Source organism: Pseudophryne corroboree, chromosome 1 (assembly GCF_028390025.1).
Source record: "Pseudophryne corroboree isolate aPseCor3 chromosome 1, aPseCor3.hap2, whole genome shotgun sequence".
Lineage (NCBI taxonomy): Eukaryota > Metazoa > Chordata > Amphibia > Anura > Myobatrachidae > Pseudophryne > Pseudophryne corroboree.
In genome coordinates this window covers 248,674,508-248,694,335 of record NC_086444.1, presented here as the reverse complement: position 1 = coordinate 248,694,335, position 19,828 = coordinate 248,674,508, and the positions used below count along the sequence as shown (strand labels likewise).

General features: G+C 47.2%; 1 protein-coding gene across 1 annotated transcript in view; it reads right to left on the bottom strand.

Annotated features, from left to right (window-relative positions):
• Positions 1–19,828, bottom strand: part of HSD17B4 (hydroxysteroid 17-beta dehydrogenase 4) — a 566,121-nt gene that overhangs the window by 544,758 nt on the left and 1,535 nt on the right. The window contains exon 2 of the mRNA XM_063964187.1: positions 15,691–15,744. Within this exon, the coding sequence (XP_063820257.1) occupies positions 15,691–15,744 (54 nt within the window). The remainder of the gene's footprint in view (positions 1–15,690; positions 15,745–19,828) is intronic.

The window sequence follows — 19,828 nt, the reverse complement described above, 5'->3', positions numbered from 1 at the left end:
GATCCAACCGTGTTCCCTGAGCAGATGAGTCGTGAGAACAATGGATTGTAACAGCTTCTTCCTGGATGATGCCTTTACTAGCAGATCGTCCATATACGGGATTATATTCACCCCTTGTCTGCGGAGAACCATCATCTCCGCCATAACCTTGGTTAACACCCTCGGTGCCGTGGAGAGGCTGAATGGCAGAGCCTGAAACTGACCGTCTAACAGTGCGAATCGGAGAAAAGCCTGATGCGGCGACCAAAGCGGAATGTGGAGGTACGCATCCTTGATATCCAGGGATACCAAGAGTTCCTCCTCCTCCAGACCTGATATCACTGCCCTCAGAGACTCCATTTTGAACTTGAAATCGCTAAACCCCTATCTGAGGGAGTTCAAGTTCAAAATGGGCCTGACCGAACCATCCGGTTTCGGTACCACGAAAAGGTTCGAATAGTAACCTTTGTTTTGCAGATGAGGTGGAACTGGTACAATGACCTGTGACTCCACCAACTTTTGGATGGCTTCCTGTAGGATAGCCCTATCTGCCAGCATAACTGGCAAGCCTGATTTGAAGAATCGGTGAGGTAGGAGAAACTCCAACCTGTACCCCTGGGACACAATATCCTGCACCCAGTGGTCCAGGCCGGACGACACCCAGACGTGGCTGAAACTTGTGAGCCTCGCCCCCACCGGACCTACCTCCAGCCCACGCGGCCCACCGCCATGCTAAGGAATTTGATGTACCTGAAGCAGGCTTCTGTTCCTGGGAACCCGCAGCAGCAGGTTTCTTGGATTTTGCCCGACCTCCTCTAAAGAAGGTGTTAGACAGCTTGGCCTTTCTTGTTTTAGCAGCCCGAATGGACTGTGATGCAGCTGAAGAAAATGGTTTCTTCGTAGCAGGCGCAGCTGAGGGAAGAAAAGGTGACTTACCCGCGGTCCCGTGAAAATCCACGCATCCAACGCTTCCCCAAAGAGAGCCTGACCTGTGTAGGGTAGGTTCTCCACACCCCTCCTGGATTCCGCGTCGAGCTAAGACAGACATGGAAGATATCCCTGCAGCCATCGAACCCAGGTCTTTCATGGATTCCACCATAAATCCTGCAGAATCCTGTATGTTATGTAAAAACAAATCAACGTCACTTTTATCCGTTGTATCCGAATCTTCAAGTAACGTGCCTGACCACTTTACTATAGCTTTAGAAATCCATGCACAAGCAATAGTAGGACGTAGTATTGCCCCTGAAGCTGTGTATATGGATTTGAGCGTAGTGTTAATTTGGCAATCAGCTGGTTCTTTTAACGCGGTAGATCCTGGAACCACCAAAAAAAACACCTTTTTTGAGTCTGGAAACAGATGCGTCCACTATGGGTGGGTTTTCCCATTTTTTCCCATCCTCCTCAGGAAAAGGAAAAGCAACCAGAACCTTTCTAGGGGTCTGAAGTTTTTTCTCCAGGTTTTCTCAGGATTTCTCAAATATAGCGTTTAATTCCTTAAACGCAGGGAAGGTTAGCGAGGCTTTCTTATGGTGAGTGAAGTAAGCCTCCTCAATCTGTTCAGTTGTTGTATCAGCAATATTCCTCACATCTCTAATGGCCTCAATCATCAACTGCACCCCTTTTGCAAGAGATGCCGCCCCCCGCAAAACATCCCCATCACAGTCTGCCATGTCAGAATCGGTATCCGTGTAATTTTGCATAATCTGGGTAAGAGCACGTTTTTGAGAGCGTATGTTAGGGGGCCCTGAGGTAACAGAACCGGACCAAACTGCCATAGAGTTCTGTAAAACCTGAGTTGCAGTCTCATTTTGTGCAACCCTATTAGAAATCTGAGAAATCGTACTATTAAGAGAGAGGCTAACCACTCAGGCTCCCTTGCAGGGACCTGTGCTAACACAGTGCAATCCTGATTACATGGAATGGGGACATCCTGAGAGGAATTATCCTCTGCAGCTTATGACACAGAGTCCCTGGACATAGTTTTATAGAGACAACAAACACACCACACACACAGGGAAGGGGCAGACAGAGTATCCCCCCTAAGAATGCCAAGAGAGAGACAGAGATTAGAGCCAACCCACACACAGCGCTTCAAAAATATAGGGAAACCCCCTACCCAGCACTTACTGTGCACCTTAATAGGTTGCACAGTACAAATATACAACTTCCCCCCACCTTCTACAACCCCCTGGTACCGTACAAGATAGCTGGAGTTGATTTGGAGGGACAGCTCTCCCTGTCAGCGCTTCTGCAGGCAGGAAAATGGCGCTGAACGCTGCTGGGTCCGCTCTGAGAAGCTCCGCCCCCTTTCGAGGTGCTGCTTCCCGCTCTTCTGTAGTTTACACTGGCCTGAGGAAATGTGCTGGCAGCAATCCTGGGACCCCGACAGGCTTGCTGGACAGTGTAGGGTGTAGGCGCTGGCTCAGGGCACCCCTCACAGCGCCGCACCATGTACCGCTGAGCCCCAGAGTGCAGTTAGTACTGCGCTCCCTACCCTATTGCCGCCATCTTCACACCGGCTCCCGCTTGCCAGGGGAGCCGGTGACTAACTCGCCACTGATCTTCTGGCTCTGTAAGGGGGTGGTGGCATGCTGCTGGGGTGAGCGATTCCCTGTGGCGGCGTACGTTTGATCTCCTCAGGAGCTCAGTGTCCGGTCAGCGGAGATAGTGGTTCAGACCCCGCAGGGTGGACACTACTCCCACCCCCCCACCCCCCTCCCTTAGTCCCTCAAAGCGGAGAGGCTGTTGCCAGCAGTCTCCCTGTGCCTAAACTCTAAATAAAATAATAAAACTAAAGAACTCCTATGAAGCTCCCCTAGCTGTGATCGGCTCCTCCAGGCACATTTTCTAAACTGAGTCTGATAGGAGGGGCATAGAGGGAGGAGCCAGCCCACACTCTCAAACTCTTAAAGTGCCAGTGGATTCTAGTGGACCCGTCTATACCCCATGGTACTAATGTGGACCCCAGCATCCTCTAGGACGTTAGAGAAACATAATAACCAGAGTCAACCTAAACATAAATAGTTAACAGAGTTTACTATGTAAATGTAGTGTCCTCTATTCTCCATAATTAGGAATAATAAGAATTTACTCACCGGTAATTCTATTTCTCGTAGTCCGTAGTGGATGCTGGGTACTCCGTAAGGACCATGGGGAATAGACGGGCTCCACAGGAGACTGGGCACTCTTAAAAGAAAGATTAGGTACTACATCTGGTGTCCACTGGCTCCTCCCTCTATGCCCCTCCTCCAGACCTCAGTTAGGGAAACTGTGCCCGGAAGAGCTGACATTACTAGGAAAGGATTTGGAATCCAGGGTAAGACTCATACCAGCCACACCAATCACACCGTACAACTTGTGATAACTATACCCAGTTAACAGTATGAACAACAACTGAGCCTCATTCAACAGATGGCTCAGAACAATAACCCTATAGTTAAGCAATAACTATACACAAGTATTGCAGAAAGTCCGCACTTGGGACGGGCTCCCAGCATCCACTACGGACTACGAGAAATAGAATTACCGGTGAGTAAATTCTTATTTTCTCTGACGTCCTAGTGGATGCTGGGTACTCCGTAAGGACCATGGGGATAATACCAAAGCTCCCAAACGGGCGGAAGAGTGCGGATGACTCTGCAGCACCGAATGAGCAGCCGCCCAAGAAGAGCCCCCTTCCTCGTGGAATGGGCTTTTACTGATTTAGGATGCGGCAGTCCAGCCGCAGAATGTGCAAGTTGAATCGTGCTACAGATCCAGCGAGCAATAGTCTGCTTAGAAGCAGGAGCACCCAGCTTGTTGGGTGCATGCAGGATAAACAGCGAGTCAGTTTTTCTGACTCTAGCCGTCCTGGAAACATAGATTTTCAGGGCCCGGACTACGTCCAGCAACTTGGAATCCTCCAAGTCCCGAGTAGCCGCAGGCACCACAATAGGTTGGTTCAAATGAAACGCTGATACCACCTTTGGGAGAAATTGGGGACGAGTCCTCAATTCTGCCCTGTCCAAATGGAAAATCAGATATGGGCTTTTACAGGACAAAGCCGCCAATTCTGACACACGCCTAGCTGAGGCCAAGGCCAACAGCATGACTACCTTCCACGTGAGATACGTCAACTCCACGGTCTGAAGTGGCTCAAACCAATGTAATTTTAGGAAATCCAACACTACGTTGAGATCCCAAGGTGCCACTGGAGGCACAAAAGGGGCTGAATATGCAGCATTCCCTTAACAACGTCTGAACTTCAGGCAGCGTCTTTCGTAGCCTTTAACAGCGAAGGAATCACTTCATCTGGAACGCCCTTTTCCGTTAGGATCCGGCGTTCAACCGCCAAGCCTTCAAACGCAGCCGCGGTAAGTCTTGGAACAGACAGGGCCCCTCACAGTAACAGGTCCTGTCTGAGAGACAGAGGCCATGGGTCCCCCGAGATCATTTCTTGTAGTTCTGGGTACCAAGTTCTTCTTGGCCAATCCGGAACTACGAGTATAGTTCTTACTCCTCTCTTACTTACTATCCTCAGTACCTTGGGTATGAGAGGAAGAGGAGGGAACACATAAACCGACTGGTACACCCACGGTGTCACTAGTGCGTCCACAGCTATCGCCTAAGGGTCTCTTGACCTGGCGCAATACTTTTTTAGCTTTTTGTTGAGGCGGGACGCCATCATGTCCACCTGTGGCCGTTCCCAACGGTTTGCAATCTGCGTGAAGACTTCTGGATGAAGTCCCCACTCTCCCGGGTGGAGGTCGTGCCTGCTGAGGAAGTCTGCTCCCCAGTTTTCCACACCCGGAATGAACACTGCTGACAGTGTTAGCACGTGATTCTCCGCCCATCGGAGAATCCTTGTGGCTTCTGCCAACGCCATCCTGCTTCTTGTGCCGCCTTGTCGGTTTACATGGGCGATAGCCGTGATGTTGGATGACTGAATCAGCACCGGCTGGTTTTGAAGCAGGGGTTCTGCTTGACTTAGGGCATTGTAAATGGCCCTTAGGTCCAGAATATTTATGTGTAGGGAAGTCTCCTGACTCGACCCTTGTCCTTGGAAGTTTCTTCCCTGAGTGACTGCTCCCCAACCTCGGAGGCTTGCATCCGTGGTCACCAGGACCCAGTCCTGAATGCTGAATCTGCGGCCATCGAGAAGATGAGCACTCTGCAGCCACCACAGCAGAGACACCCTGGCCCTCGGGGACAGGGTGATCAGCCGATGCATCTGAAGATGCGATCCTCACTTGTCTAACAGATCCCACTGAAAGTTCCTTGCATGGAACCTGCCGAAGGGAATTGCTTCGTAAGAAGCTACCATCTTTCCCAGGACTCGCGTGCAGTGATGCACCGACACCTGTTTTGGTTTCAGGAGGTCTCTGACCAGAGATGACAACTCCTTGGCCTTCTCCTCCGGGAGAAACACCTTCTTCTGTTCTGTGTCAAGAAACATGCCCAATATCAGCAGACGCGTCGTAGGAACCAGCTGCGACTTTGGGATATTCAGAATCCAGCCGTGCTGTTGTAGCACTTCCTGAGATAGTGCTACTCCGACCAACAACTGCTCCTTGGACCTCGCCTTTATAAGGAGATCGTCCAAGTACGGGATAATTATAACTCCCTTCTTTCGAAGGAGTATCATCATTTCGGCCATTACCTTGGTACATACCCTCGGTGTCGTGGACAGACCAAACGGCAACGTCTGGAATTGGTAATGGCAGTTCTGTACCACAAACCTGAGGTACTCCTGGTGAGGTGGGTAAATGGGGACATGTAGGTAAGCATCCTTGATGTCCAGTGACACCATAAAATCCCCCTCTTCCAGGCTTGCAATAACCGCCCTGAGCGATTCCATTTTGTACTCGAACTTCCTTATAAAAGTGTTCAAGGATTTCAAATTTAGAATGGGTCTCACCGAACAGTGTGGTTTCGGTACCACAAACATTGTGGAATAGTAACCTCGTCCCTGTTGAAGGAGAGGAACTTTGATTATCACCTGCTGGAGGTACAGCTTGTGAATTGCCGCCAGTACTACCTCCCTTTCCTTGGGAGTAGCTGGCAAGGCTGATTTGAGGTAACGGCGAGGGGGAGACGTCTCGAACTCCAGCTTGTATCCCTGAGATACCACTTGTAGAACCCAGAGATCCACCTGTGAGCGAACCCACTGGTCGCTGAAGTTCCGGAGACGGGCCCCCACCGCACCTGGCTCCACCTGTGGAGCCCCAGCGTCATGCGGTGGACTTAGTGGAAGCAGGGGAGGATATTTGTTCCTGGGAATTGGCTGTCTGGTGCAGCTTTTTCCCTCTACCCCTGCCTCTGGGCAGAAAGGACGCGCCTCTGACCCGCTTGCCTTTCTGGGGTCGAAAGGACTGTACTTGATAATACGGTGCTTTCTTAGGCTGTGAGGGAACCTGAGGTAAAAAGGTCGACTTCCCAGCTGTTGCTGTGGACACGAGGTCTGAGAGACCGTCCCCAAACAATTCCTCACCCTTATAAGGCAAAACTTCCATGTGCCTTTTAGAATCAGCATCACCTGTCCACTGCCGAGTCCATAATACTCTCCTGGCAAAAATGGACATTGCATTAATTCTAGATGCCAGCCGGCAAATGTCCCTCTGTGCATCCCTCATATATAAGCCTACGTCTTTAATATGCTCTATGGTTAGCAAAATAGTATCCCTGTCAAGGGAATCAATGTTATCTGACAGGGAATCAGACCATGCTGCTGCAGCACTACACATCCATGCTGAAGCAATAGCAGGTCGCAGTATAGTACCTGAGTGTGTATACACAGACTTCAGGATAGCCTCCTGCTTTCTATCTGCAGGCTCCTTTAAGGCGGCCGTATCCTGAGACGGCAGTGCCACCTTTTTTGATAAGCGTGTGAGCGCCTTGTCCACCCTAGGGGATGTCTCCCAGCGTAACCTATCCGTTGGCGGGAAAGGGTACGCCATTAGTAACCGCTTAGAAATCACTAGTTTCTTATCTGGGGAACACCACGCTTCTTCACACAATTCATTTAACTCATCAGATGGGGGAAAAGTTACTGGCTGCTTTTTCTCCCCAAACATAATACCCTTTTTTGTGGTAACCGGGTTAATGTCAGAAATGTGCAACACATTTTTCATTGCCGTAATCATGCATCGGATGGCCCTTGTGGATTGTACATTTGTCTCATCCTCGTCTACACTGGAGTCAGACTCCGTGTCGACATCTGTGTCTGCCATCTGAGGTAGCGGGCGTTTTTGAGCCCCTGATGGCCTCTGAGACGCTTGGGCAGGCGCAGGCTGAGATGCCGGCTGTCCCAAAGCTGTTACGTCATCGAACCTTTTATGCAAGGAGTTGACACTGTCGGTTAATACCTTCCACATATCCATCCACTCTGGTGTCGGCCCCGCAGGGGGCGACATCACACTTATCGGCTCCTGCTCCGTCTCCACGTAAGCGCCCTCATCAAACATGTCAACACAGCCGTACCGACACACCGCACACACACACACAGGGAATGCTCTGACTGAGGACAGGACCCCACAAAGTCCTTTGGGGAGACAGAGAGAGAGTATGCCAGCACACACCAGAGCGCTATATAACTGAGGGATTTACACTAATACAAAGTGAATTTTTCCCCAATGGCTGCTTATAATCACAATTTGCGCCTAAATTTATATGTTCCCCCCCCTCTCTTTTTTACCCTTTCCGTAGTGTATACTGCAGGGGAGAGCCTGGGGAGCGTCCTTCCAGCGGAGCTGTGAAGAGAAAATGGCGCTGGCTGTGCTGAGGAAGATAGCCCCGCCCCTTCAGCAGCGGGCTTCTCTCGCTTTTTTAATAATATTTATGGCGGGGGATTAGGCACATATACAGTTTAGAACTGTATTATGTGCATTTTGCCAAGTAAGGTATACTAATTGCAGCCCAGGGCGCCCCCCCCCAGCACCCACCAGTGACCGGAGCGTGTGGTGTGCTGTGGGAGCAATGGCGCACAGCTGCAGTGCTGTGCGCTACCTTATTGAAGACCGGAGTCTTCAGCCGCCGATTTTCTCCGGAATCTTCCGTCTTCTGGCTCTGCAAGGGGGACGGCGGCGCGGCTCCGGGAACGGACGATCGAGGTCGGGCCCTGTGTTCGATCCCTCTGGAGCTAATGGAGTCCAGTAGCCTTAGAAGCACAAGCTAGCTGCAAGCAGGTAGGTTTGCTTCTCTCCCCTAAGTCCCACGTAGCAGTGAGTCTGTTGCCAGCAGATCTCACTGAAAATAAAAAAACCTAACAAATACTTTCTTTTTTAGTGAACTCAGGAGAGCCCACTAAGTGCATCCAGCTCTGGCCGGGCATAGATTCTAACTGAGGTCTGGAGGAGGGGCATAGAGGGAGGAGCCAGTGCACACCAGATGTAGTACCTAATCTTTCTTTTAAGAGTGCCCAGTCTCCTGCGGATCCCGTCTATTCCCATGGTCCTTACGGAGTACCCAGCATCCACTAGGACGACAGAGAAATGTATTTACAACTTTTGCCAAATCAGCAGAACACCAGATCAGACTGATGTCCCTGTTAGACATGGTAACAGATGTATGTATCTGGAGGGAACCAGTATTATATGCCGGCGCATGGAGTACCAATGGTGGTAATACCGACACCAGGATCCCGCTGATGAGAAGACCGACAGGGGTGAGTAAGGGTTGTTCTCCCCTCTCTCTATCCCCCTAACCTCCACCGTTAGTGCCTAATCCCCCCCTCGGAGGTGCCTAATCCTAACCCCCGTCCCTGCTGCCTAACCCTAACCCTCCCTCCCCCGCAGCCTAACCCTAACCCCTCCGCCTGAAGCCTACACCTAAATTCCCCCACCAACCCCTAAACCTCAGTTCGCGGGGATACTTACAGTCGGGATGGCGGCTGTTGGAATTCCGGTGCTGGGATCATGACCCATTTATTTCGACTGCAAGGATGTCGACAGCTGGCATCTTGACAAAATCCCATCTGGAGAGGCCAGCCCGTATAAGGCAAACCGATAGTTTGGACACTAAGGAAAGAAACTGGCCAGCTTCCAGGCAGATTACACCCAGACGGATTAGGGCCACACTTCAGCAGACATGAGGGTGTGGAACGATCTATCCTAGTTAGTATATTATCTTATTTTACTCACTCAGTTGGTATTTCGTGAGCACCACGGCATAGAGTCCCACAGCACAGTATGAGCATGAGTCTCACAGCACAGTAATACAGCGCAGTTACAGTGACCTCCGTTCATCTATTCACTGGAATTATACAGTATAGTCATCATTGTGCAATCAGGGATATTCCTTTGACTGGAAATATTGGTTCAGTTAAGGATGAACATGTCCTCCCCTAGGGCCAGCTTTTATACATCTCCATGGTCAAGAGGGGTCCCCCAGATGGATGATGGAGAAAAGAAGATTTTTGGTGCTTAACGTTAAATCTCTTTCTCCAAGTCCATCTGGAGGACACTTCTAACCCTCCCTTATTGGTATGTGTGTGTGCGAGAAAGAGTTTATCCTATCCTTATCTTTCAACATATCATTAAAGCTTTTTAAGTTTAAACTGAGGAAGGGTTTGAAGGGGAGGAGCTTATATACACCCTAGAAACTCACAGGTGCATGTACTAAAACTCCACCTAACGTGGAGAAAAAACGCTCCTGCTGCGAGGCAGGAGCAGGCTACTTCGAGTCTAAAGGGGGCTGTTCATGAAGCAGTAAAAACAGTGGAGAAACAGACCAGTGCAGAAGTTGCCCATGGCATCCAATCATCATCTCCCTTACATTTTAAAGAATGTACTTGATAAAGGATTCTTTTGAAGCTGATTAGTAGCCATGGGCAACTTCTCCACTATTTTCACTGCTTCATGAATAGACCCCTAATGCTGGGCATACACTATAGAATTATCCGTCACATAATCTGCCTGGTTGTAATGAAAAACTGGTAATGGATGAGAGCAAATGACAACAGGTTTTGTCCATTTTACTGTGTTTGGTAGCAAATGGTCAATTGTCATTTGCGCTCATTCATTACCAGATTTTCATTCCAACCAGCCAGATCTGGCAGATTATCTGACAGATAATTGTATAGTGTAAGCCCAGTTTTACTAATAATAGACCCGCTGAGGAGAGTGAACATTAGGCCACCTCCTAGGCTGTATCAGACAGCAGGGCAGAGACAGTAGAGTGACTCTCCTCTCTCCGTCCATTTTAATCAGTGTTTTCCTAACGTAACATTCCGTATGCAGATACAGGTGCAGTCGCACACAGAATATAGGCATGTCGTTTATAATTTTAATCAGCAGAGTCTGCTTGTGCATCTTATTGACATAGTGATGCGAATAAGACATATTTTCTGCAACAACAACAACAACAACAAAAAAAGACGCCCAGCTCTAACCGAGTTGCACGGGACCTGTCAGCTCACTCACGCCAGGCATCTCCCGCTGCATAGCATATTGAGGCTAGATATTTGAGGACACATCTGTATAAGGGTAGCAGAATAACAATTGCATCTATATATAAAAATATGCTAAATTATATTATCATGATATGATGACAGTACAGTGTTGATGAATATAAGCACTGTGCTTGTTACTGGCTCTGTGCTACTGATGAATATACAACAGGCGCTGTGCTAGATATTAGCTCTGGGTTATTGGTGAAAGGGCCATAAATCATGCCCTCTCACAATCCCGATGGTCGGCATGCCGACAAACAGGGACTATTCCGACTCATGGGTGTCCACGACACCCATAGAGTGGGAATAGAACCCATGGCGACCACAGGTCACCACCGAGCCAGCAGTGTGGCGAGCGTAGCGAGCCGGCAAAGGGCTTGTTATACTCACCCAACGGCATTCCGCTGCCGTAATGCCGGTGTCGGTATGCTGACCGGCGGTCTCCTGATCGCCGGTAACACTATACACACCCATTGGTGAATACATGCACTGTACTAGTTATTGGCCTTGGGCTACTGATGCTTATAGGCACTGTGCCAGTTACTAGCTCTGGCCTACTGATGATTATAGGCACTGTGCTAGTTACTAGCTCTGGGCTACTGATGATTATAGGCACTGTACTAGTTACTAGCTCTGGCCTACTGATGATTATAGGCACTGTGCTAGTTACTAGCTCTGGGCTACTGATGATTATAGGCACTGTACTAGTTACTAGCTCTGGCCTACTGATGATTATAGGCACTGTACTAGTTATTAGCTCTGGGCTACTGATGCTTATAGGCACTGTGCTAGTTATTAGCTCTGGGCTACTGATGCTTATAGGCACTGTACTAGTTATTAGCTCTGGGCTATTGATGCTTATAGGCACTGTGCTAGTTATTGGCTCTGGGCTACTCATGTATATAGGCACTGTGCTAGTTACTAGCTCTGGGCTACTGATGATTATAGGCACTGTTCTAGTTACTAGCTCTGGGCTACTGATGATTATAGGCACTGTTCTAGTTACTAGCTCTGGGCTACTGATGATTATAGGCACTGTGCTAGTTACTAGCTCTGGGCTACTGATGATTATAGGCACTGTACTAGTTACTAGCTCTGGCCTACTGATGATTATAGGCACTGTACTAGTTATTAGCTCTGGGCTACTGATGCTTATAGGCACTGTGCTAGTTATTAGCTCTGGGCTACTGATGCTTATAGGCACTGTGCTAGTTATTGGCTCTGGGCTACTCATGCATATAGGCACTGTGCTAGTTACTAGCTCTGGGCTACTGATGATTATAGGCACTGTTCTAGTTACTAGCTCTGGGCTACTGATGATTATAGGCACAGTGCTAGCTATTGGCTCTGAGCTACTGATGACTATAGCCACTGTGCTAGTTATTGGCTCTGAGCTACTGATGCTTATAGGCACTGTGCTATTTACTAGCTGTGGGCCACTGATGATTATAGGCACTGTGCTAGTTATTGGCTCTGGGCTACTGATGATTCTAGGCACTGTGCTAGTTATTGGCTCTGGGCTACTGATGCTTATAGGCACTGAGCTAGTTACTAGCTCTGGGCTACTGATGCTTATAGGCACTGTGCTAGTTATTGGCTCTGGGCTACTGATGATTATAGGCACTGTGCTAGTTATTGGCTCTGGGCTACTGATGCTTATAGGCACTGTGCTAGTTACTAGCTCTGGGCTACTGATGATTATAGGCACTGTTCTAGTTACTAGCTCTGGGCTACTGATGCTTATAGGCACAGTGCTAGTTATTGGCTCTGAGCTACTGATGACTATAGGCACAGTGCTAGTTATTGGCTCTGGGCTACTGATGCTTATAGGCACTGTGCTAGTTACTAGCTGTGGGCCACTGATGATTATAGGCACTGTGCTAGTTATTGGCTCTGGGCTACTGATGATTATAGGCACTGTGCTACTGATGCTTATAGGCACTGTGCTAGTTACTAGCTCTGGGCTTCTGATGATTATAGGCACTGTTCTAGTTACTAGCTCTGGGATACTGATGATTATAGGCACAGTGCTAGTTATTGGCTCTGAGCTACTGATGACTGTAGGCACAGTGCTAATTATTGGCTCTGGGCTACTGATGCTTATAGGCACTGTGCTAGTTACTAGCTGTGGGCCACTGATGATTATAGGCACTGTGCTAGTTATTGGCTCTGGGCTACTGATGATTAGAGGCACTGTGCTAGTTATTGGCTCTGGGCTACTGATGCTTATAGGCACTGGGCTAGTTATTGGCTCTGGGCTGCTGATGATTATAGGCACTGTGCTAGTTATTGGCGAATACATGCACTGTGCTAGTTATTTGCTCTGAGCCACTAATGCTTATAGGCACTGTGCTAGTTATTGGCTCTGGGCTACTGCTGAATATAGGCACTGTGCTAGTTATTGGCGAATACATGCACTGTGCTAGTTATTGTCTCTGGGCTACTAATGCTTATAGGCACTGTGCTAGTTATTGGCGAATACATGCACTGTGCTAGTTATTGTCTCTGGGCTACTAATGCTTATAGGCACTGTGACAGTTATTGCCTCTGGGCTGCTGATGATTAGAGGCACTGTGCTAGTTATTGGCGAATACATGCACTGTGCTAGTTATTTGCTCTGAGCCACTAATGCTTATAGGCACTGTGCTAGTTATTGGCTCTGGGCTACTGCTGAATATAGGCACTGTGCTAGTTATTGGCGAATACATGCACTGTGCTAGTTATTGTCTCTGGGCTACTAATGCTTATAGGCACTGTGCTAGTTATTGTCTCTGGGCTGCTGATGATTAGAGGCACTGTGCTAGTTATTGGCGAATACATGCACTGTCCTAGTTATTTGCTCTGAGCCACTAATGCTTATAGGCACTGTGCTAGTTATTGGCTCTGGGCTACTGCTGAATATAGGCACTGTGCTAATTATTGGCGAATACATGCACTGTGCTAGTTATTGTCTCTGGGCTACTAATGCTTATAGGCACTGCGCTAGTTATTGTCTCTGGGCTGATGATGATTAGAGGCACTGTGCTAGTTATTGGCTCTGGGCTGCTGATGATTAGAGGCACTGTGCTAGTTATTGGCGAATACATGCACTGTGCTAGTTATTTGCTCTGAGCCACTAATGCTTATAGGCACTGCGCTAGTTATTGGCTTTGTTCTACTGCTGAATATAGGCACTGTGCTAGTTATTGGCGAATACATGCACTGTGCTAGTTATGGTCTCTGGGCAACTAATGCTTATAGGCACTGTGACAGTTATTGTCTCTGGGCTGCTGATGATTAGAGGCACTGTGCTAGTTATTGGCGAATACATGCACTGTGCTAGTTATTTGCTCTGAGCCACTAATGCTTATAGGCACTGTGCTAGTTATTGGCTCTGGGCTACTGCTGAATATAGGCACTGTGCTAGTTATTGGCGAATACATGCACTGTGCTAGTTATTGTCTCTGGGCTACTAATGCTTATAGGCACTGTGCTAGTTATTGTCTCTGGGCTGCTGATGATTAGAGGCCTTGTGCTAGTTATTGGCTCTGGGCTACTGATGCTTATAGGCACTGGGCTAGTTATTGGCTCTGGGCTGCTGATGATTATAGGCACTGTGCTAGTTATTGGCGAATACCTGCACTGTGCTAGTTATTTGCTCTGAGCCACTAATGCTTATAGGCACTGTGCTAGTTATTGGCTCTGGGCTACTGCTGAATATAGGCACTGTGCTAGTTATTGGCGAATACATGCACTGTGCTAGTTATTGTCTCTGGGCTACTAATGCTTATAGGCACTGTGACAGTTATTGCCTCTGGGCTGCTGATGATTAGAGGCACTGTGCTAGTTATTGGCGAATACATGCACTGTGCTAGTTATTTGCTCTGAGCCACTAATGCTTATAGGCACTGTGCTAGTTATTGGCTCTGGGCTACTGCTGAATATAGGCACTGTGCTAGTTATTGGCGAATACATGCACTGTGCTAGTTATTGTCTCTGGGCTACTAATGCTTATAGGCACTGTGCTAGTTATTGTCTCTGGGCTGCTGATGATTAGAGGCACTGTGCTAGTTATTGGCTCTGGGCTACTGCTGAATATAGGCACTGTGCTAATTATTGGCGAATACATGCACTGTGCTAGTTATTGTCTCTGGGCTACTAATGCTTATAGGCACTGTGCTAGTTATTGTCTCTGGGCTGCTGATGATTAGAGGCACTGTGCTAGTTATTGGCGAATACATGCACTGTCCTAGTTATTTGCTCTGAGCCACTAATGCTTATAGGCACTGTGCTAGTTATTGGCTCTGGGCTACTGCTGAATATAGGCACTGTGCTAATTATTGGCGAATACATGCACTGTGCTAGTTATTGTCTCTGGGCTACTAATGCTTATAGGCACTGCGCTAGTTATTGTCTCTGGGCTGCTGATGATTAGAGGCACTGTGCTAGTTATTGTCTCTGGGCTGCTGATGATTAGAGGCACTGTGCTAGTTATTGGCGAATACATGCACTGTGCTAGTTATTTGCTCTGAGCCACTAATGCTTATAGGCACTGCGCTAGTTATTGGCTTTGTTCTACTGCTGAATATAGGCACTGTGCTAGTTACTGGAACTGAGCTACTGATAAATATAGGAGCTGTTCTAGATATTGGCTCTAGGCTATTGACTGATACATGCATTGTGCTAGTTATTGGCTCTGGAGTACTCATGCTTATAGGCGCTGTGCCAGTTACTGGCTCTGAGCTATTGGTGAATATACAGTAGGCAATGTGAAAGTTTCTGGCTCTAGGCAATTGACGAAACTATCACACTTGTCTATGTGATCTACATATGCAGCACAAACAATCCGCCTACCCACAAATGTAAGGAAACACTGATTTTCTGGGGATGTTTTCAGAGATTATAAAGTGAGAGTGTAGTAGGTACACTAGTGGCAACACTTATACACACATACATAAGCATTGCAGAGCCGCACTTTTTGCAAATAGCAAATTACCTTTAGGACTGTGCATAGATTTGCAGGGCTGATGCCACAAGTTCATAGTAAATTGGCTACCTCTACTGTACGTAGTTTATTATATAGGTGAAAGTTGCTTCTATTATGTGCCCTTTCTCCGTTAATAAAGCACATTTTAGCAAGTTTTGCACTATGCTCCCAGACTGCAATCAAAGTCTGATCAAAAATTAGATTAGTTGTGAACTCTGAGTTGAAAAACTTATGTCCGTATCTATAATTCAAAGGTCACATTCACAACAAGCAGTGGAGGGGGGGGGGGGGGGAGTGTAGCATTTGTCATTCTTACCTACAACAGAAGCTCCTCTTTCAGCGAAGGCCAGTGCATACGTTTTCCCCAAACCTGAAACAAGGCATTCCAATTAATATTGCTTGCAGAAGTTTTAATTACAGTAATTCCCATTCGGCAGGTAAATAGGATTTAACAACAATTCTGAGGCGGTATGGGTTATTATGAAACTGAAAAACAACTTGTTTGAAAGGATGATTGAAAAATTATACAGGTATATAAAAGAATTACAAAAAAAAAAAAAAAACCTCAATAGTCAGACGTAAAGTCGTAAACAGTTACTAACAGACTAATTATAAATGGCAAATATGACAAGGTACAGACAATTCAAAGCAATTTATAATTTAAATACAGTAATCATTTAATTTCAGATATAGGCAAAACTGATACGTTATTTTCAAAACTCACAATTTAACACACTCTGGGGCTAACTAAGTTGGAATCAAAGCAAAAAAGAAAAAAGAACTTTGTACCTGCCACAAACCATGTTGCAATGCAAGAGCCGCAGATACATGTTTCTTTGTTGCATGCAGAGTAAATACGGTCTGCTTTTACGGGTGTGATATGCTTGACCTGTGTTCAGGATGCCGGCGGTCAGAATACCGACTGCAGCTTCGCGATGGAGAGAATCCCAACAGGGGGTAGGTAAGTATACTTACCCTCCTCCAATACCTCTCTAACCCTAACCCTCCCCTGCACCCTCAGCCTAATCCTACCCTCCTGGTGGTGCCTAAACCTAACACACCCCCCCCCCCCCCTCCTCCATGCAGCCTAAACCTAACTCTCCTTCTCCCACAGTTAAACCCTAACCCCCAACGGTGGTGCCTAAACCGAACACTCCCTTCCCCGTAGCCTAAATCTAACCCTCCCTTCCCCGCAGCCTAACCGTCCCCGAGTGTGTCTAAACCTAACCTCCCCCCTTCCCGAGGGCTAACACTACAGTGGGGAGTATACTTACGAACGGGACGCCAGGTGTCGGTATTCTAGCGTCAGCATTTTGCCCGTGTGTCGGGATTCCAACTGTCGGCATCCTGACCACATCCCGCTTTTGCATGTAGCCACAAATGCGGTAAGGCTTTATTTTTACACTGCAATTTAGATCTGAGTTAGGGCAAATCCTCTCAAATATAAATTTCTCTATATATTGTAAATCTGCCCCACCTGAAGTGCAATATAGCTTTACCAAGGTGCAAAGTAACTTGTTTTTTTTTTTTTCCTTTAACATTAAAATCATCAACATATTCATCCAGCTGTTCACGTACAATATATCTCTAAATGAAAACTATTTCAACAGACCTGTCGGGAACCTTCCAATCCGTAAAAACATGGTTTTCAGACAGACAATTTTCAAAAAAAAAGTCATAAAGAAAACTCACAGAAAAGATTGCAAAATAAACTTTGCTCTTTCTGCACTGCTGCAACTCACGTCAGATGGGAATTTCGGTTTAAATATTATTTTGTTTCTTAAAGCTAAATGGAAATGTGTACAGATTATGGAACCTTGCCTAAAGTAAAGGATGTCCACTCACTGTGGATACTGGGTATAAGACAAAATGCAAAGTATTTTTTCTGTGTACATTTGGTGTGGATCTGACTTTTTATGGATGTTTAGTACAGTAAGATCCAGGTGCATATGTGTGAAGTCAGAGTGGATCTGGCTTCTGGGTGCGTGGCTAGTGTGATTTTCTGCCTTTTGTGAATTTAGTGTTTATCCAGCCATATCTGTCTGAGCGGGTGTGAATTTAGGGCCTAATACAGTCCTGGCCAACCCATGACTCTCCAACTGTTGTGAAACTACATATCCCAGCATGCCCTGCCACAGTTTTGCTACTAGGGAATGCTAAAACTGTGGCAGGGCATGCTGGCATGTGTAGTTTCACAACAGCTGGAGAGCCACAGGTTGGCTATGCCTGGCCTAATAAATGAGTTGTAGTTTTGCAAGACAATTTCTCTAGCATGAGGGGAGCCGCCCAGTACAGGGCAAGGCCACCCCGCATGCCAGGTCCTCCCCCCACCCCCTCCTCGCTGAAATTCGAGCGCATCGCTGCTTGCATCTTAAGGGTATTATTTATATATATTATACACACACACACATACCAAACAGAAAACCCAGCACTCTCTTGTACAATGCATGTAAGCTTGCGGCCCACTCCACGGGACCCCATTTCACCGCAAGTCCTACTCTATCACAAACTTTCACATAGATTTTATAGAAACCTGGCAACTGCTGTCTCATAGAGGAAAATGTGCTTTTCTGGTTTAGAGCTTACCTGCCACACTTATGGCTTTTAAAAGGTAAGACAGTCACCAACACAAATAACACAACTACACACATATATACACGCATACACACACACAATATATATATATATATATATATATATATATATATATATATATATATATATATATATATATATATATATATATATATATATAGATAGATAGATAGATAGATAGATAGACAGACCATACTTGCCTACTTTTGGAAAAGCATATCAGGGAGATTGTGAAAGCAGCACCTACTGTATAAGCAGGGCATTAAAGTAGTGTTCACTCTAGGCTGTTTTAGCAGGGCGCCGCGCCCTGCCCGTTTTTTAGCAGGCAAAACCCGCCCTGCCCGTTTTGCGGCGCCCTGCTAGAACAGCCGCCCGCTTCCTGCCCTCTTGGCGTGTATAGATGCCGTGCGCATGCGCGTGGCATCCATTCACGCATTGGGAGAGGACTGGTGGAAGCCCAGCACCGACAGAGGTGCTGGGCACGCCCCCAACAGTGACGTCGCCGGCCACAGACGCTCTCTATAGTAGCATCTGTGGGCCGCACCGCCCCATAAAATGACGTAGGGGTGGCCACTCCCCCTAATTTGCGTGGCCGCGCGCGTACATGTGCCCCCGGAGTCCGGCGCCCTGCCCCTTTTCACTCCTAGAGTGAACACTATAAAGTGGACGTGTAGTGCTGTATCTGTGAGGAGTGTCATTAAACTGACTAAGGGTGCATACATACTATGCTATATTACAAGCAATATCACTCATTTTCACCCTTCTGAGCGATATCATTTGTAATATTGACCAATGTGTGTGCTATGAACGAAGCACGCTCCCGCGCATCATTATCAGCCCCCTCCATCGCCAGTGCATGCAGCTCAATTTGCACTTATCGTCCAAAACTTCATGTTCGGGACAGATGCAGCATGACGTCATTGAACGATATCGTTAGTGATATCGTTCCGTGTGTAAGCACAATATCGGCCACTCAGGAGTCAAGGAGAAACACTAAGCAATGTCCCTCATGGGGGCGTATCGTCTGGTGTGTACTCACCATTAGCTGTAAATATATATGTTGCAGTTGTTTCTCATAACCTTTTCAGACAGAAAGGTCTATAAATCCCGGCTTCACCTGGCATTTCAGTTCCGGGTAGGTTTGCCGGTCCCTGCCTGATCCCCCTTTCACACAGATGAGCAAATTAACGTTTGCGGATCAACAGAGGTATTTCATCTGTGTGAAAGGGGTCATCCGGGTTGAAATTCCCGGGTCTCCAACCTTGGTAAATTCCTGGGTCGAAGTCCCGGAAATTTCATCCCGGGTTGACCTCTTCACACAGAAAAAGGACCTGTGTTTATCAGCAAATCACCAGGTAGAACTTCTTCATGCGGGAATTTGCCTTTCTGTGTGAAAGGGGTATCAGTAAGATCCGCATGCAGATGAAAATATACTGATACATTTCAGAGCTTGGTCAAATCAAAAATGCATGTAGCCATAGGGATCATTGTGCAGGGGAATGGCACTGATGCTCCCATTTAAATGCATATATCTCAGATTTTGTTTTGTTTTTACCAAGCATACAACATATGGGGGTACGGTGCAATCAGGTAGATTGCTTCCCAGCGGTCCCCAAACTGGGTGACGCATCACAGTGGAATCACTTGCAGGGGTGCCTCGCTTTTGAGGTCCAAGACCAATTCAAATTTATGGTCAGTGTAATAGGCAAAACCAGTTCTTGTGGTTACCAATCATAAAATATGTGAACAAACAGAAGTGATATTGGCCCTCACCACATAACTCAGGCATGTCCAAACTGCGACCCCCCAGATGTTGAGAAACTACACATCCCAGCATGCCCTGACACAGCTTTAGCATT